The 15,378-nt window shown below is 38.3% G+C and overlaps 1 protein-coding gene across 4 annotated transcripts in view; it reads right to left on the bottom strand.

The window, feature by feature from the left end:
• The window catches only part of usp13 (ubiquitin specific peptidase 13), a 51,995-nt gene that overhangs the window by 28,418 nt on the left and 8,199 nt on the right, over positions 1–15,378 (bottom strand). For 2 of the 4 annotated variants that reach the window (XM_042516409.2, XM_088077723.1), the window contains 9 exons: positions 13,885–13,945; positions 10,427–10,548; positions 8,250–8,392; positions 7,182–7,366; positions 6,455–6,552; positions 6,177–6,367; positions 4,656–4,727; positions 2,602–2,707; positions 434–559 (listed from right to left, as the gene is read on the bottom strand). In XM_042516409.2, coding sequence (XP_042372343.1) covers positions 434–559; positions 2,602–2,707; positions 4,656–4,727; positions 6,177–6,367; positions 6,455–6,552; positions 7,182–7,366; positions 8,250–8,392; positions 10,427–10,548; positions 13,885–13,945 — 1,104 coding nt within the window. The remainder of the gene's footprint in view (positions 1–433; positions 560–2,601; positions 2,708–4,655; positions 4,728–6,176; positions 6,368–6,454; positions 6,553–7,181; positions 7,367–8,249; positions 8,393–10,426; positions 10,549–13,884; positions 13,946–15,378) is intronic. The other 2 variants (XM_042516415.2, XM_042516422.2) reach the window with 2 other exon arrangements.

Raw genomic sequence — 15,378 nt, 5'->3', positions numbered from 1 at the left:
ATATATATTATCTTTTTACCTTGTCAAAGTTAAAATTGGGGCAATTTTGAGTTGGTGCTACATGAAAGGACTCTGGGGACTATAAACATCCAAATACAGCAGTGAATAATTCCTCAACAAAAAAAAAAAGAAAAGAAATAGTTTCATAAACAGTTTAAAAACTGCTGAACTTATTTTTGCATACTATTCTGCCAACACAAGAAATCTGGACTAAGTTTAGATGCAGCATTACAAAGCACAATTTATTATAATTTCTACTTTGTTTTTATTAACTCAACAGCATCTAACACCTCAACACTTCCTCCTCAGGTATAATGTTAATCTCATGATGTCGCATGCATCCTAACATGACCTCTCCAAATAAACACGGTTTACTGGCTGTGGTTTATGTTAATTTACAGTCACCTATTGTACATTTCAGATACTCACTCACCTCCACCAAGTTAATGATGTGCAGGAGGAACTCGTGAGCATCTTGTTGTCTATTGGAGGAAAACTCTGGGTGTCCCCTGCTGACCAGGGCCTTCAACATCCGAGGAGAGACGCCCCTCTGCTGGTGCTGGAATGACAACAAGTCGAATTATTGCGTTAGCCCGAGTAAAACTTGACTTTTAAAATACATGTAAACGTAAGTCCAACTGAAATTGTACTGAATCGAATTTCTTGAAGTTGGACTAACAAACCCAGATAATGCAATTGATAACTGAGCTACTCCGTCATGTAGACACCTCAGTCAGACCTGAACTGGCATAGACACTCTGCGCAGGCTCCTAATGCTGCACCAGCCTCTCTCTGTGGTTAGGAACAGGGACTGTTTGTTATTTATGAGGAGGGAAGGGGTGCTGCAAAATAGGTCAGGCATTAAAAGAAAAAAACATAAGCACTGAGGAGAGACTTGTGTTTTTAATTTTGGCTTAGGTAAGAGACATACTACTTTAAATGGAGTATTTATTTTAAATAAAAAAGTTACACTCCAACCACCTCCCTCCTCTGATAAAGTATAAATATAATATATACTTTATATATATATATAAGTATATATATATATATACTTTGTACTTTATTTTATTATTATATAATATAATAATAAAATAAAGTACAGTCTCACAACACAGGCACGGAAGCTTAGCAAACAAAAGGTACGGTGCATATTTTTTTTACAGCACAAAGCAATTTTAATGAGAATTATTGCAATGGGTAATATTTCCTTAACACAGACTGACAACAGCATGCCAACTCAGGCCCCTTCCCAGCTGTCAATAAGTGTCCAAACTCGACCCCAAACATCACATGTGTAGGAAGTGCAGGATCACAGCTCTGCCCTATCGATTACTGTGGCTGGTAAGGCTTAAAAGCAGCTCGCGGCTTACAGGCCGAGTGCTGGGCCCCATTATTTTTTAATGGCTTTCCTCTCCTAGTTTCTCAGCAACTGCGTACTGTGTGGCTGAAAAAGCGATTATTTCATATCACAAGCGTTCAAATCAGTAAAGCAAAACACACAAAGAAATACCCCCCAAAAAATTTGACTGTTCAACAGGATTTCCACGGATCCTTAATAACTCTTCAAAGGCAATTAATTCATTAATTTAAAAATAAGGCCTTAATTGGTATTAAGTTGTCTTAAAGAAAACTGTCAAGTCTTAAAAATGCTAAAAAGAATAGAAAGAATTGGTGATAAACAACTTTTCAATAATTAACAGAATGCCTTTTGCATTACCATCACACAGATAGGGATGGAGGAACTAACAACACATTTACCACATCCAATCACATGACAAATTAAACCTTTTTTTTTTCAAGACAGACCAAATGGACACTTTTATAATAATGTTTTCCATGTGTTCCACTTTAGAGGGTTTTTATTTTTTTTCCAGCATTTAAAGTAGATCATCCAACTTTTTAACTTGACCAAAAAGGTTGCATTGCATGTTACAATAAACAATTTGATAAAATTGTTCCTAACCCTGAGTAACTGATATGGCTTCATATTTTTGTTTTTCTTAAAATCTTCTTAAATTTTTGGTTATTGTAAAATGGGTCTTAAATAGAATTCGAAGTGGCATTAAAAAGTCTTTTTTTTAGGTTGTAGGAACCCTGGCTGAAGGACTTGACAGATTGCAGGAAACACAAGAAAATCATCAAGAACAGCTAATATTTGTGACTAAATTAAGCAGCAATGTGAGGAGTTAAAAGCAAAACACAGTGTTAAAGCTGTGCTCATAAACAATTCGAGTTGCATATTTAAGACGGCAGCCACAGGATATTTTCAGACTAGAGAAAAAAGGTCAAAGCACAAGAAAACCTGACAATGGATCACAAATTTGTGAATTTGTGATCCATTGTCTTTCTTTTGTTTCTATCAACTTCTGTCTGGCTGCTACAATCACAAAAAAAGCTCAGGTATATTAATAACACAGATTATACTGCGTTTTTAAAGTTGTTTGATGTTTAAATTGGGAAAACATCAAGCTGACAATCTGAAACTCTGTCTTCTTGACAACCCTTACAGTTTGGACAACAAATGAAAAAGCCTCGCTTTGCTACCACTCAGTATTAACATGCTTCTGTCAGTGATGGACCCAGTTTGGGAGCTGGACATACCCAGTTTAATACCTTGTATTCTTCTTTCATCACCTGTTCAATGAGCTCAGATTTCATGGGTGGTTTGGAGTACTGGCCTGACAGCAGTCCGTGTCCCAGTTTAGCCCTGTCGGACAAAATCAAAAGGCACAAACATGACAACATATGGTTAGTCTTTGAGTTTAGTTTGGGTGATTTCTCGAACCATGCACCCTAAGGACACGAGTGTTTCTAAGAGTCAGAGAAAAACATTTAAAAACTCTCAGACAACAAACCCGGGGCCTTTCAATGAGCAACTAATTTGTTATCCTCAGCTTTTTAGGTAACAAACTGTTCTGTATTTTTCTATATCCTTCTGAATCACGTTCAGCTCCAACTTCAGCGGGCAGTGAGTGTACGAACCCATTTCAGCAGGGTTGATGGTTCACCTTCGAGGTCATTTGAACCATGGGCATGGGGTTACAAGGGGTTAAGTAAGTTTATAATACATCTTATTTGTTTGCAATGATGTGTGTGTTTCTGTGTAGTGTTTGCTGTTTCCACTGAGGACCGCTTTAGAAATAAGTGTTTTTAGTCATACTTTTAAGCGCTGTCCTCTGGGAGACTCCTTTGTTGTAATGCTTTTACATTCCTAATAAAAACAAATAAGTACAATCACTTTCATCAGCATCACGCTCTCCAAAAACCTATATTAGGCTTGTTCTAGATGCACTGCACCTCGCCAGTTCGGGCAGCAGCAGCAGGGGGTGGTGACAAAAACCTGCGGTCAAGTCGGACATTTTCCAGCTGCTGTATATAAATCAGCTGAGCAGACCCCCCCCCCCTCGAAGTACATAAACAAATTAAACTTAGTGTTCAAATACTTAGGAAAGAGACACAACACAACAGCTTTCATTAAACATCAGTCAGATACAGTCAGCGCTTCACATGTGTACAGATGTTATTTTAAGAATCCTCACATCCCACTTAACACAAGTCTTTGTATTGCTGAATTCTTCAATAGTTAGATGAATCACCAAATGAACATGACCTTTTACACCAATAAAATAGAATGAAAAAAATTAATGAATTTTAAAAAAGTAGGGGGGTAATTAAATATATAAAAACAATAAAATGAAATAGAGGCTAAAAATATATATATAAATAAATAAGTAGAAAGGCAAGCAATTGGGCACCCAGTAGCTCAGTTGATAGAGCGGGCGTCCCAGGTGCAGAGGCTATATCCTCGCTGCAGGGCTGCAGGTTTGATTCCAGCCTCGGCCCTTTGCTGCATGTTGCCCCTTCTCTCTCCTCCTTTCATGCTTGAGCTGTCCTATCCATTAAAGGCTAAAAGCCCCCCCCAAAAAAATCTTTAAAAAAAAAGAAAGGCGAGCATACTGGATCAAAACATGCACACAGAGGGAGCTGTAGCCTAATCTTTATCTGCAGCTGTGCAGAAACACTGATTTTAAACAGAATGAATAAACATGGGGAAAAAAATGAAGCTTAACATTTGAATGCTGATTAAGCATCTTAGTGCCAGTGTTATAAATGAAGCTTCAGCCTGTCACATACAGCCCTACCAGGTAATATCATTTATTAATTTAAATAGAATAACCCTTCCTGTCCAAGAACCAGGAGGACTTCTTTAACTCTATGCCTTCAGCGCTTTTTAGACAGGAATCATATTTAATCAATCCAGGCCTGACACATAACGAGACACAGACTGTCTTTCTGAATGACCTGATTTGTGTTGACAGGCTGTAAAGTAGAAACAGTGACGGGTATAAACATGTTGATCTGGCAACGTGTCTCAGAATATGAAGCGTTTGTTGCTTCACATACAGTATCTGATATTTATCCCTGTTTGGCTAAGACTCTACTTTCATCGCAGCACCTGACCGGCCTCTTGCAACACGCTGGCTCACATGACAAGTATTTACCAGGACATGGTAACGAAAAAAAGCTTAAAACATGTTTTATTAGCTTAATGAACATTCATAGACAAGACTTTGAGACAGCAGCAGCAGCTCGAAAACACCTTCACTTGTTTGTCGTACTGTAACACAGCATTATGTAACACTGGAGTCACTTACATTTGTGTGGCGAAGTCCTGGCTGGGGTCGAGGGGTGAATAGTCAAATATCCTCTGAAGATTACCCACATACCTAAAGATCAAAATACATGTCACACGCTCACTTCGGATGCAGCACATGGTTACAACAAACAGATACATGACCACTGGAAAGAGCCTGAGGTGGTAATAAGAAGACACCAACACCTTCTGCAGGTGGCCATATAAGTTACTTAAATGCCCAGAGTTGTTTTAAAATAACCTCCATACCTAATCCAGAGCTAGACAATCAACTAACAAACAAAATAAAGATTGTCACAGATAATAACAAGCAAGCGGACTGATGGAATGAGAAATACTTCACAATTACCTTGAAGTAACTAAATCAGGATTGCAAAAATTAAGACAAAGGCGGGTCATATTAGGAAGTCCTTCCTGTTCATTCGAGTTTGTTTCAAACTGCAAATGAAGTGTCTCTTGCTTGATGCTGTTTATCAATCATTGGTTTACTTTGTAAAAATATATTGACCATTGCACCTGAAATTTTGGACACAAATTAGTTGTTAGATGTCTCTAGATGTTGCTTATAGACTCACGAATCAAAACGCTGGCTGCAATAAACTACCAACACTCGTAGACTGGCATTAGGTATTTTTTAAACTTATATCCATGGAATATCTGACATGCTGATCAAGAGATAATAATTTCAATTAACCTGATTTTATTTTGCTCAAATGTTTATTGTTAGATACACAACATTTGTTCAGTAAAGAAGTTGCATTATCAACATCTAATGATGAAAAAATAACCCTTTTTAAAGTGGAACACATGGAAGACAATGAACTTATTATTTTGCATTTCTGGACAGTTTTCTGGATGATTTTGCGTTTCTCACTCTGCATGTGAAATTCAATTGCTTGGATTTCCACCATGACACATTTAAGAAGAGGAATTTATCAAATCATTTAATGAAAATATAGATGTGACCAATTATTCTGAGATTTTACAACGCAAACAGATTCATAAAATCCTACTGAGCATTTTAAGAATTTTGAAAGATTAATTTAGGTCATATTAATACCAATTAAGGACTATTCTTCGATTAATAAAATTCAATGCCTTTTGAGACCTTCTTAGGATCTGTAACAACCCTGTTATTTTGGGGTACACTGCAGAAAATACAATTATTATATTATATTCCATTTCTGCCCATATATCCCCCTTAATGTGAGGGGGAATGCACAGATTATGAACTGATTAACTAGCAAAATTGGAGTTAGACACACCATAAATGCACTTGCCCCATGACCACATGCTATATATTGTTAAAACAGGACCCACAGCGTTCACTGCTGTAAAGTAGAGATTCTGTTAATACGCAAAGTGACTAAGACACACTGAACATGGTCTCTTTGTTTTCTGCTATAAGTGCTATGATGCACATAAATAATGTTAAAAATATATATTAAATAATGTGTCAAAATGATAAGTCTGCATGCCAAATAACATAGATAACATATTCTCGTGAAGTGTGTGTACTTACATCCTTTGAAAGTCAGGGATGCTGAAGAGGACCTGCATCACTGTGCTGAAGTAGCAGCTGTTTCCCAGGTTTTTGATGCCGGTGTAACCAGAACCAAACACCGCTTTCAGCTTCATGCCCGACTCCTGGATCACCTCCCACTCACTGACCCGCGGCCGGGCGTTATTGTCTGTGTGGTGGCCATTTTCTGTCTGAAGAGAGAGAGAGCTCTGAGTGAACCCTTCACTGTGGAAGCCTCACTTTTTGGTTTGTGTTTGTTCACAACTAAGACAACTTACTCTTTTCTGCATCTGTAACATGTCTATTCCAAAGTGTGACAAGTGTTCTGATATGTGGGGGTCCAACACGGCTTCCTCCTCCTCAAATGAGTAGACATCTGAAACCACAGGATCAGTTATTTCACTATGATTGGCCTGGTTTTTAATCAGGCTTTTTTTTAAAAAAAGATTAATAGGTACATTTTCGAATTACAGATTTCAACAAACCATGCACCAAAATATTACTAATTAAATATCAGTGTCTTCATGGCGGACTGCTGAGGTGTTTTATTGGACTGTATTAAATTGTACAGTCCTTTCTCATATCTGACTTATCTAATAAGTCAGTGTACAGTACTGTGCAAAAATGAGGCCACCATATTTATATATATATATATATATATATATATATATATATATACACATAGGGAGGAGAGATAGATAGATATATATGTTCATTTATTTATTCATAGTCTCTTTATTTAGCTTAAAACAAAGAATACAGAGAATATGTAAAACGCAAAAGAAGTCAGAACAAAATGGCATCAATAAATTATACAGTTTAAACGCAGGATTTTATTATATGAGCCACTGTCCTTTTTTTCCTTTTACTTTATAAATTTTGCCAGAAGTTTTATTGTGTTGGTAAAACTAAAATGATTTTAAAGGACACTGACTAACTGAGTAACACTGTGTAATAACTGGGATTTCGCAACAGTTCAGATAACCGTGTCACCGTGTCTCTGACCTGCTCCATCTGGGGTGATGGTGTCCAGTTTGACAGCCAGGGGATATTTGGTCTCTTTGTAGTGCTCCAGAGCGTGGCCGTTTCCTCCGCTCCCATCAAAGAACCACTTCCCACAGAACACGGCTCCATCTGTCAGGTTCAGCCACAGGTTTTCTCTCATCTCGCACTTCTGACACTTCCAGCCACTGATAGCAAACAAACAGACTCTTTTTATTGCTGTGTTGTTGTTTTTTATCCTGCGGTCACACAAACACTCACAGAATGATTAAAAATCTGCATTTTGCTCAGCAAGAAGTAAGACAGACATGCGTAGGGTTGGGTATCATTTAAAAAAACTGCAATACTAGTACCTTTAAAGTGATACCAATACCAAAGAGTACTTCATTCGACACCCATAATATGAATGGAGTGGCACGTGCACCGTAAAACTTTTATTAATTGCCTGAGGTTTTATTTGCTTCAATCACAAGAGACAGAGAAAGAGATGGAGAGAGAGCATTTTACAGCACCCGAGGATTACAGCAGCATCTTTCTTTATGCTCTTAAGACAACTCAGGTGTTGTCCAACATTGTTAAACACTGACATTTGGTTGTGTTTAGGATGTGACGTCGGGTGACGAGAGAAACTAAAGTTGCTGCTGAGTGTGAGCTTTGCACTGGGGAAAGTTGTGAGCTATCTATTAGCATCACAAGGCTTTTTATCATGGGGCTTACATATACTTTTTACACACAAATTGAATGCGTTAAAGCACTTGTGAATTACAGTGTAATGTAATAGTAGTGCAATTGAAAAGAAAAAAAAAACATAATACAAAGAACCTATACATAAAACACAACAATGGACTCTTAAGGTCAGGGTAAGTAAAAAGATATGGAGAAAAAAGTGACAAGATTAAGTGAGATATTATTCCATAATAGCTGGGAATAATGTTTCGGTTGATACCTTACCATACTGATACCAAGCCCTTGTCATGTGAATGGCTGTACAAATGCAACTGTTGTTTTCTACTCAGAAATTTACAAGGCTTGCTGTGTAAATGAAACAGTGGTGTATTTAGCGTTTCCTACCTGGGTGGGATCCTGACCCCATTATCCAGCTGTCTGAGGCTCCTGGCATGTCTGGACACCTGGATCTCCTCCTCCCAGGATTCAGGCTCCTGCTTCTTGTAAGCTGATGGTGCGTTGAGCACTGCGTCACAGGCGATGGTCACCTGAACGTCAAAGGAAACAAGCAGAGAGAGAATGAACTTCTGAGAGTGGGGTTGATTGAGGTCACGCTGAAAAGGGACAGTTCACCCCCAAATTAAAATAAATTTAAAAATAATTAACATAATTTCCCCCCTTACCTGTACTGCTTTTTATTAATCTATATTGCTTTGGTCTGAGTTGTCGAGTGTTGGAGATATGCGCCATAGAGATGTCTGCCTGTATTATGGAGCCGGATGGCACACGGCTTGTGGTGCTCAAAGCAACAGAAAATACATTTGAAATCGCAACAGCAATGTCTTTTTCCAGAAATTATGAATTTAGAAACTTTTTTCTTTTAACTGAACTACACCTGCCAGCCACACCACTCCACAGAAGGAAGTGTGCATCTACTGGTAGCTCATATAGCACCACTGTGCTAGCTAATGTTGCAGCTGGGGAGGTCGCCATTATTTTTACATCTCGCACATTCATGAGCACAAGCCTCTCATCCATGAGTAGATGCACGCTTCCTTCTGTTTGGTGATATAGTTGTCAAATGTAGTTTGGTAGAAAGAAAATAATTCCTACATGAAACTGCTCACAACAAGGCATGAGGTCTATGGCTAACATTTCCAACACTCAGAAACACCAAAATGATCTAGACTGATAAATAGCACAATACTGGTAAGAGGAAAAATACGCATATCTGATTTTGGGAAGAACTGTCCCTTCACATGTATGTCTTAAAAATAAAAGAAAACAAGTGTGAGCATGCAGGATCTATGCAAGGCATTGTGAAGCTGTGCCACGTGAAGCAATAGATCCAGCAAAGGAAGACAGAGCATCACTATGTTGCTATTGAAGTGCAGAAATGAAGCACTTCAATCATTTTTAAAAAAGGAAAGATTCACAGCATTCACAACATCAAATGATACATGCCTAACGACATGCCAACACAAACCTCATTCACTGTAGAAGCTCAAAAAAACAAAACATAACAAAACACAACAGGAGGAAAATGTCTCTCCTGGACTCCATGCAAGAAATAAAAAAAAAAAAAAGCTTATATAAAGCTCAAGTGACACCTATGCAGTGGTTCCCCAGTATCTTTTCTTGGCAGACAGTGGCATACAAAACAGCCAAAATCTTGCACCAAAATCCATCCCAATGTAAACTAAAGCTTGAAAACTGTTATACTCAAAAAATAGTCGGGATGTCTCGATTGGATTGGTATCAGGCCCGATCAGGATATCGGGCAGATATTCAGGTTTTATTACGAAGCTGCTGCTCCGATAAGAAGAAACCAAATGTTTTCATGTTCAACTTAAGCTGCTAAACCACTTTAAGTAGAATCCAATTTTTTGTTGTTCATTTTGGGAATGGTAAAGTTCAGCTACAAGTGGAATTGTGATTATATTACTTATTGATGGTGTTCTGTACTTTTATTAAAATGCTACACTGAGAGTATTTGAGAGCTATTTCTGAAGACACATTTTACGTTATTTTATTAAAAAAAAAAAAGATGCACTAATTGGCATCGTGATATGAGCCATATGAAAAATAGATTTAGTTTGTTTACTTTGTTATTTTGTAAAAAAAATAAAAAAAAATCCACTTAAGGAACTGTTTGGATGCAGATATCTTGTCTTGTAGTGCATTGCAGAGCTATTAAATTGTCAAGCATATACACTGGATTGATTTTAATTATTTTGAAGGACTTGAAGTGTGCAGCTGTCTTATCCAGGTAAATACAAGTATCAGATCGAGACTCAGTATGGGCAGATACTCAATATAAAAAGGCTTGGATGGGGATCAGAGACAAAAAAAACTTGATCGAGACATCCCTACAAAATATATCATTTTCTTAGGTGCAAAGTTAAAAATTTGTGACCACAAAGTCACTGAAATCTAAACCAATTAATGGATACAGACTTCGCAGTTCCTCAAGACAACAACAACCAACCTGTCTGTTCAGTGTCAGGGGAACCACTGAGTGCACCCTCCCCATCAACATGCATGGAAACACACAAGAACCCGTGCAGCACCGACTCACTGACCAGAGCGGGCAGCTCCTCAATATTTGGTAAAGGGATCTCGAAGTGGTCTGGAAAAATGACAAGCTTGGCCTCGTCTTCATATTCATAGTCCTCCCCGTTAAAATCGCGGTTTAGCTCTAAATCTACAGGGGAGGAAGTAAACATTGAGGTTACTTTCGTGTTATTTTTATTTTGTCTTGTCTTTGTGTTGCTCGAGTGTGAGGTCTGATCTGTTTTATGATCTTGCTTCATTCCTTCAGTCAGTACCGTCACAGTCTAAAGATGCACTGAGTACGAACAGAAGAATCCTTGAACAAGAAAACCGCCAACGGCATCTTTTTTTTTTACAACAGTGACAGGGTGACTTCATATGATGCTGATGACTCTTTTGCTCCGACACAATTCATGTGGAGCTAAATTTAGCCATTTATCACACGCCCTCGTCACCAGCAACTTATAGTTACTGGGGAGAACTGAAGATGGTTTTTGATGGTGCAGCTGTGACATCCTCATTTCATTACTGATCAGACTTCATCGTCCAAATTAGGGCAGCAACTAACAATTATTTTCTTATATATGCTTGGTATTTTCACAATGAATCATTTGGTCTATAAAAGCTTTCAAAATAGTGGAAATGTCTATAATGCTTTCCTCAAACTCAAGATGACGACTCATTTTGTTTAAATAGTCCAAAACCAAAAAAACCTGTAGGTACTGAAGCGATTAGTCAATTAATGAAATGGTCGATCAGAAGAAAATCTGAAACTATTTCGATTAATCATTTTAGCCAGCTGGTTTTCTGCTTTTTCCATTTTATATCTTTGTTTTTTTGGGCTTTTTTTTAATACAAATCATATAATCGAGAAGGCCCTGACAGACCAAGCAGATGGTTGGCCGTCGGTCAATGTCAGAACATTTGTAGATGTCTGTCCCCTGTCCCTGTCACCTGTCTCCGTCCCCTGTCCCCCTACTCTTTGCGACCCTCGTCAGCTTTTTATCAGCCGATTCAGCATGTTGAATCAGCATCATAGACGGTAGAGCCTGCCCGTGAACTCAGTCACTCTGATTCGTAGTTCAGCTCAGCGCACGAGAAGAGATGCAGAAGTGAGGGAAGTAACAAATCAACTTAACTCAAGAGGGAGTGAGGTTGAAATAAACTTGTATAAGATAAAACAGTTTTTCTTTAACCACTGAGCTGTTGATCAGAAATGTTTCCTGATGGTTTGTATTGTTATTTACTGGTGCACGGTAGACGTGTTTTCTTCTTTCAGACCCGGATTGTGTTGTTTATGTGCTAACTGGCTAACATTACAACAGTCTTCCAGATTCCCAGTGATGCTTCCAGTTTCCTTATTGCCTTTCCCCCACGTTTTTGAAAGAGATTGCGGCAATTTGCTCAGGTTTCAAGGGATTAATCAACTAATCATTAATTTCTAATCTAAATGATTTCAAACTTCTTGAAGGGAGACAGAGCCTCTTCTCTTAAATCCCTCTCCGTACAGACTTCTGCTCTCCATCCTAAAGTTGTGCCATGACTCATGAGAAATGGGATCATAGCAATCATAGGTTATCCCTGTCATTGTTATTGTGCCCACTGGCTTCATGGTAACGGCTGACATCACCAACTAGCGGCTTAATTAGATCACCGGACTGGTATGGGGATGATGGTGGATACATACACGCCCGCTGTCAAATCAAAGATCCTACATGGACGACAGTAAGAAGCATCTGACTAATTTCTACTGGAGAGTCAGACGTTGACCTAATGTACAGCACTCATCGAAAGGTAACGGATAGTAAAGTCTGTCTCTGGACAATGATAAAACACAAACATCAATTAAACTGAGGGTGAGTGGAAGGAATTCCTCCCCCGCCAGGCCAGCAGTGAGGGAGGGGGAGAGAGACACCTGGTTCCCTCGGAGCAGCGTCATAGCTGCAGTGGAAGTGTGTCAGGGAGGGTGACAGGTGGCGGCAGCTGAGAGGCCGTCGAACAACCACCCCCCTCCCCACTCCACGGAGGAGGAGGGGAGAAGACTGGGCTTTGATTTAGAACAGTTACCAACCACATATACAAATAAATGGGCTATATTTGGAGCGCAGGAGGAGGGGGAGAGGCCTCATCATGGGAAATATCTGACACTTTGGGTAAAGGCCGGCTGGAGGGGCAGCTGGCGGGTCACCACAGAGTAACAAACAATAACAACGGAGGGAAGTCTCTTAGCGGCAAAGGTGTTTCTGACCACACAAATCACATTTACTCTATTATAAAAACACCACGTTTAGCCCAGCCGCTGACCACTGGTGGACAGTAACTGCACATTAAACGCATTCAAATTTTGAGATATGTTTCCACTTAACGCTATTTTTTACTTTTAATCCATTACATTTATCAGGGGAATAGTGTACTTTTTACTCCACTACATTCATCCAACAGCAACAATTACCATTTAATTTTCAAATTAAGATTTTATATTCATTTACACCTACATACAAAAAAAGGAAATTCTTATAAATTACAATGCAATGGAGATTAATCCTTTGAAACTTGAGCAAAGTGGTTTGATTTCTTGCAAAAACATGGGGAGAGGGCGATGAACAACTTAACTTACTAGCACTTCCACCAAAAGAGATGTTTCCCCTCTAAACGTCTCAAATGATTTAATGTTAATAACTTAACTAAGGCCCAAAGACATAAAAACTCTCCAATGTTTTCCCACAAAAATGCAACAATTAGATTAAAATATAAAACATGAGTACAAATGTGTGTCGAAGAACTTTTTTTTTTTGGGCTCCATTTATCATTTCTTACCCCCTAGATTTATGGTGTAACTACAGTCTAAACTATCAAACTGTATATAAAATACTTTAATGCTACTTACACATTAATGCATCAGTGTTAATTCAATAAGGTAATACATAACAAAATATCAGTCACAGAGGACATTTTTTTGCAGAATGAGTACTTTGACATTTGATACTTGAAGTGAATTTTACTGATAATACTTAGAAGTTTCACTTAAAGGTGCAGTGTGTAGAATTTGGTGGCATCGAGAAGTGAGATTGGATACAGAAAACTTCTCTCATGGTGCCAAGCGTGTAGGAGAACCACAGTGCCCGAAACAAAAACAGGAAAACCTGAAAACTTGAAAACACTAATAGCCATATCAAGAGCCAGTGATTTATCCGTTCTGGGCTTCTGTAAAACATGCCAGACTCTCCGCTCGTATGTAGATATGAAGGGTTCATTCCAAGGTAACAAAAATATAATGATTCATTTTAAGGTGATTAGAAACTTACAAAAACATAGTAATGAATATTATATTCCATTTCTGCCAACAGATGCCCCTAAATCCTACACATGGGCCTTTAATAATACTCCGAATGCAGGATTTCACCTGTAATGGAGTAATTTTTCCTATTGGAACTGATACTTTTACTTAAGGATCTGAGTACTTCTTCCACTACTGCCTGTGACTTACCTAGAAACACTTTTCCATTTCTTCGTCTGGGGATAGCGCCTCCTGCAGCTCCTGTGGCTTTCTGTGAGAAACAGGAAGGAAGAGATTCAACTGGATCAAACAACCATAGCCACATTAAAAGCATCTTTTAACACCTTTGATGATTCTCTTTGCAAAATGCTGGAAAAAACGTTTACGCTCTGCTGTGGCAGAAGGTCAAGATGGTTGTCATTTTGTTAGAAATGTATCCTGGATGTTCCAGTCGCCAGGTCGGGTTACAAGGCGAGGGGAAAACCCCGTCCATGACATGGTCAGAATTAAAGAATGATGAATGAAACTGTTTCACTTGGTTTGATTTGTAGACCTGGACAGATATCGTTTACATTACATCATGTGTTTGGGCCTGTCTTTGCCTGTAGAGCTTGTCATCATCTATCTGCTTTTACTGCACTACATTCTGTCCACAGCAGCAGGAAGCTAACATTAAATAATCAATATTTAACAGATTGGTAGATAAACATAATCAGTCTGCAAATAATGGTTTCAGCCCTGATACATGGATCAATCAACAAACAAAAAACAGTGCCAGTGAAAACATAAATCTGCCCAATGACTGGCTGGCAAAACAAACCAGTGCCACGGACTGGTTTCCCATTAGGTTCAGGTGTACGGAATGTCTATTTAAGAATAAATATGCCTATGAAATAAATTAATTAGGATATATATATATATATATATATATATATATATATATATATATATACAGAATGATTTATTTCTTTTACAAGGAAAGTTAAAAATCTGTATTTATTTATTTATTTATTTATTGAACAAGAGGGCGTCATTTTTAAGTATATGTTTCCATCTATTTACAAATGGATTGCCTCATTTATTTATTTCAGGATTTATTTCATAGCCAAACTTATTTATTTCTTGGGTACATTTATCTGTTTATTCATTCATTTATTTCTAAATTTATTTATTTAATATTGGTCTAAATTTCTTTTATCCCTCTCTATATATGTCACTATATATGTGTGTGTGTGTGTGTGTGTGTGTGTGTGTGTGTGTATCTCAATGGATGGCATTCCATACAGGTGACTGCTTCCTGTTTCTGCTGCCGTCCAGGAGGAGGAGGACACGGTGTGGCAGACAGACAGAAAGACAGAGAATGCTGACACACTCGAGACCAAGTGGACCCATGGGGAAAAAAAGCAGCAGACACAGGAGCCTGCAGAATGTGAGCAGCTGTTTCAGGCCAGATCCAGGCATGGAAATAGCAGCTCTTTACAAAGCAGAGCTTATCTGAGGGCAATTAGAGCCAGCAGGAAAACATAGCAGCAGCTAAGGCCTTTGTTGTTCGCCATCAACTTTTGAAAAAGAAGGACTTTTAGAGGGATTTTTATTTTCACAAAGAAAATGCAAGAGTGCTTTGTAGAGTGTATTTTCACACACAAGAGGATGGACAAAATAACAGAAACGCCTTACAATATAATGCAATCCAATGCAACACCA

Source organism: Plectropomus leopardus, chromosome 5 (assembly GCF_026936395.1).
Source record: "Plectropomus leopardus strain MGB_pleo_1.0 chromosome 5, ASM2693639v1, whole genome shotgun sequence".
In the NCBI taxonomy this organism is placed as follows: Eukaryota; Metazoa; Chordata; class Actinopteri; order Perciformes; family Serranidae; genus Plectropomus; species Plectropomus leopardus.
The sequence above is the reverse complement of the archived record's forward strand: the minus strand, read 5'-3'. Positions and strand labels throughout refer to the sequence as shown.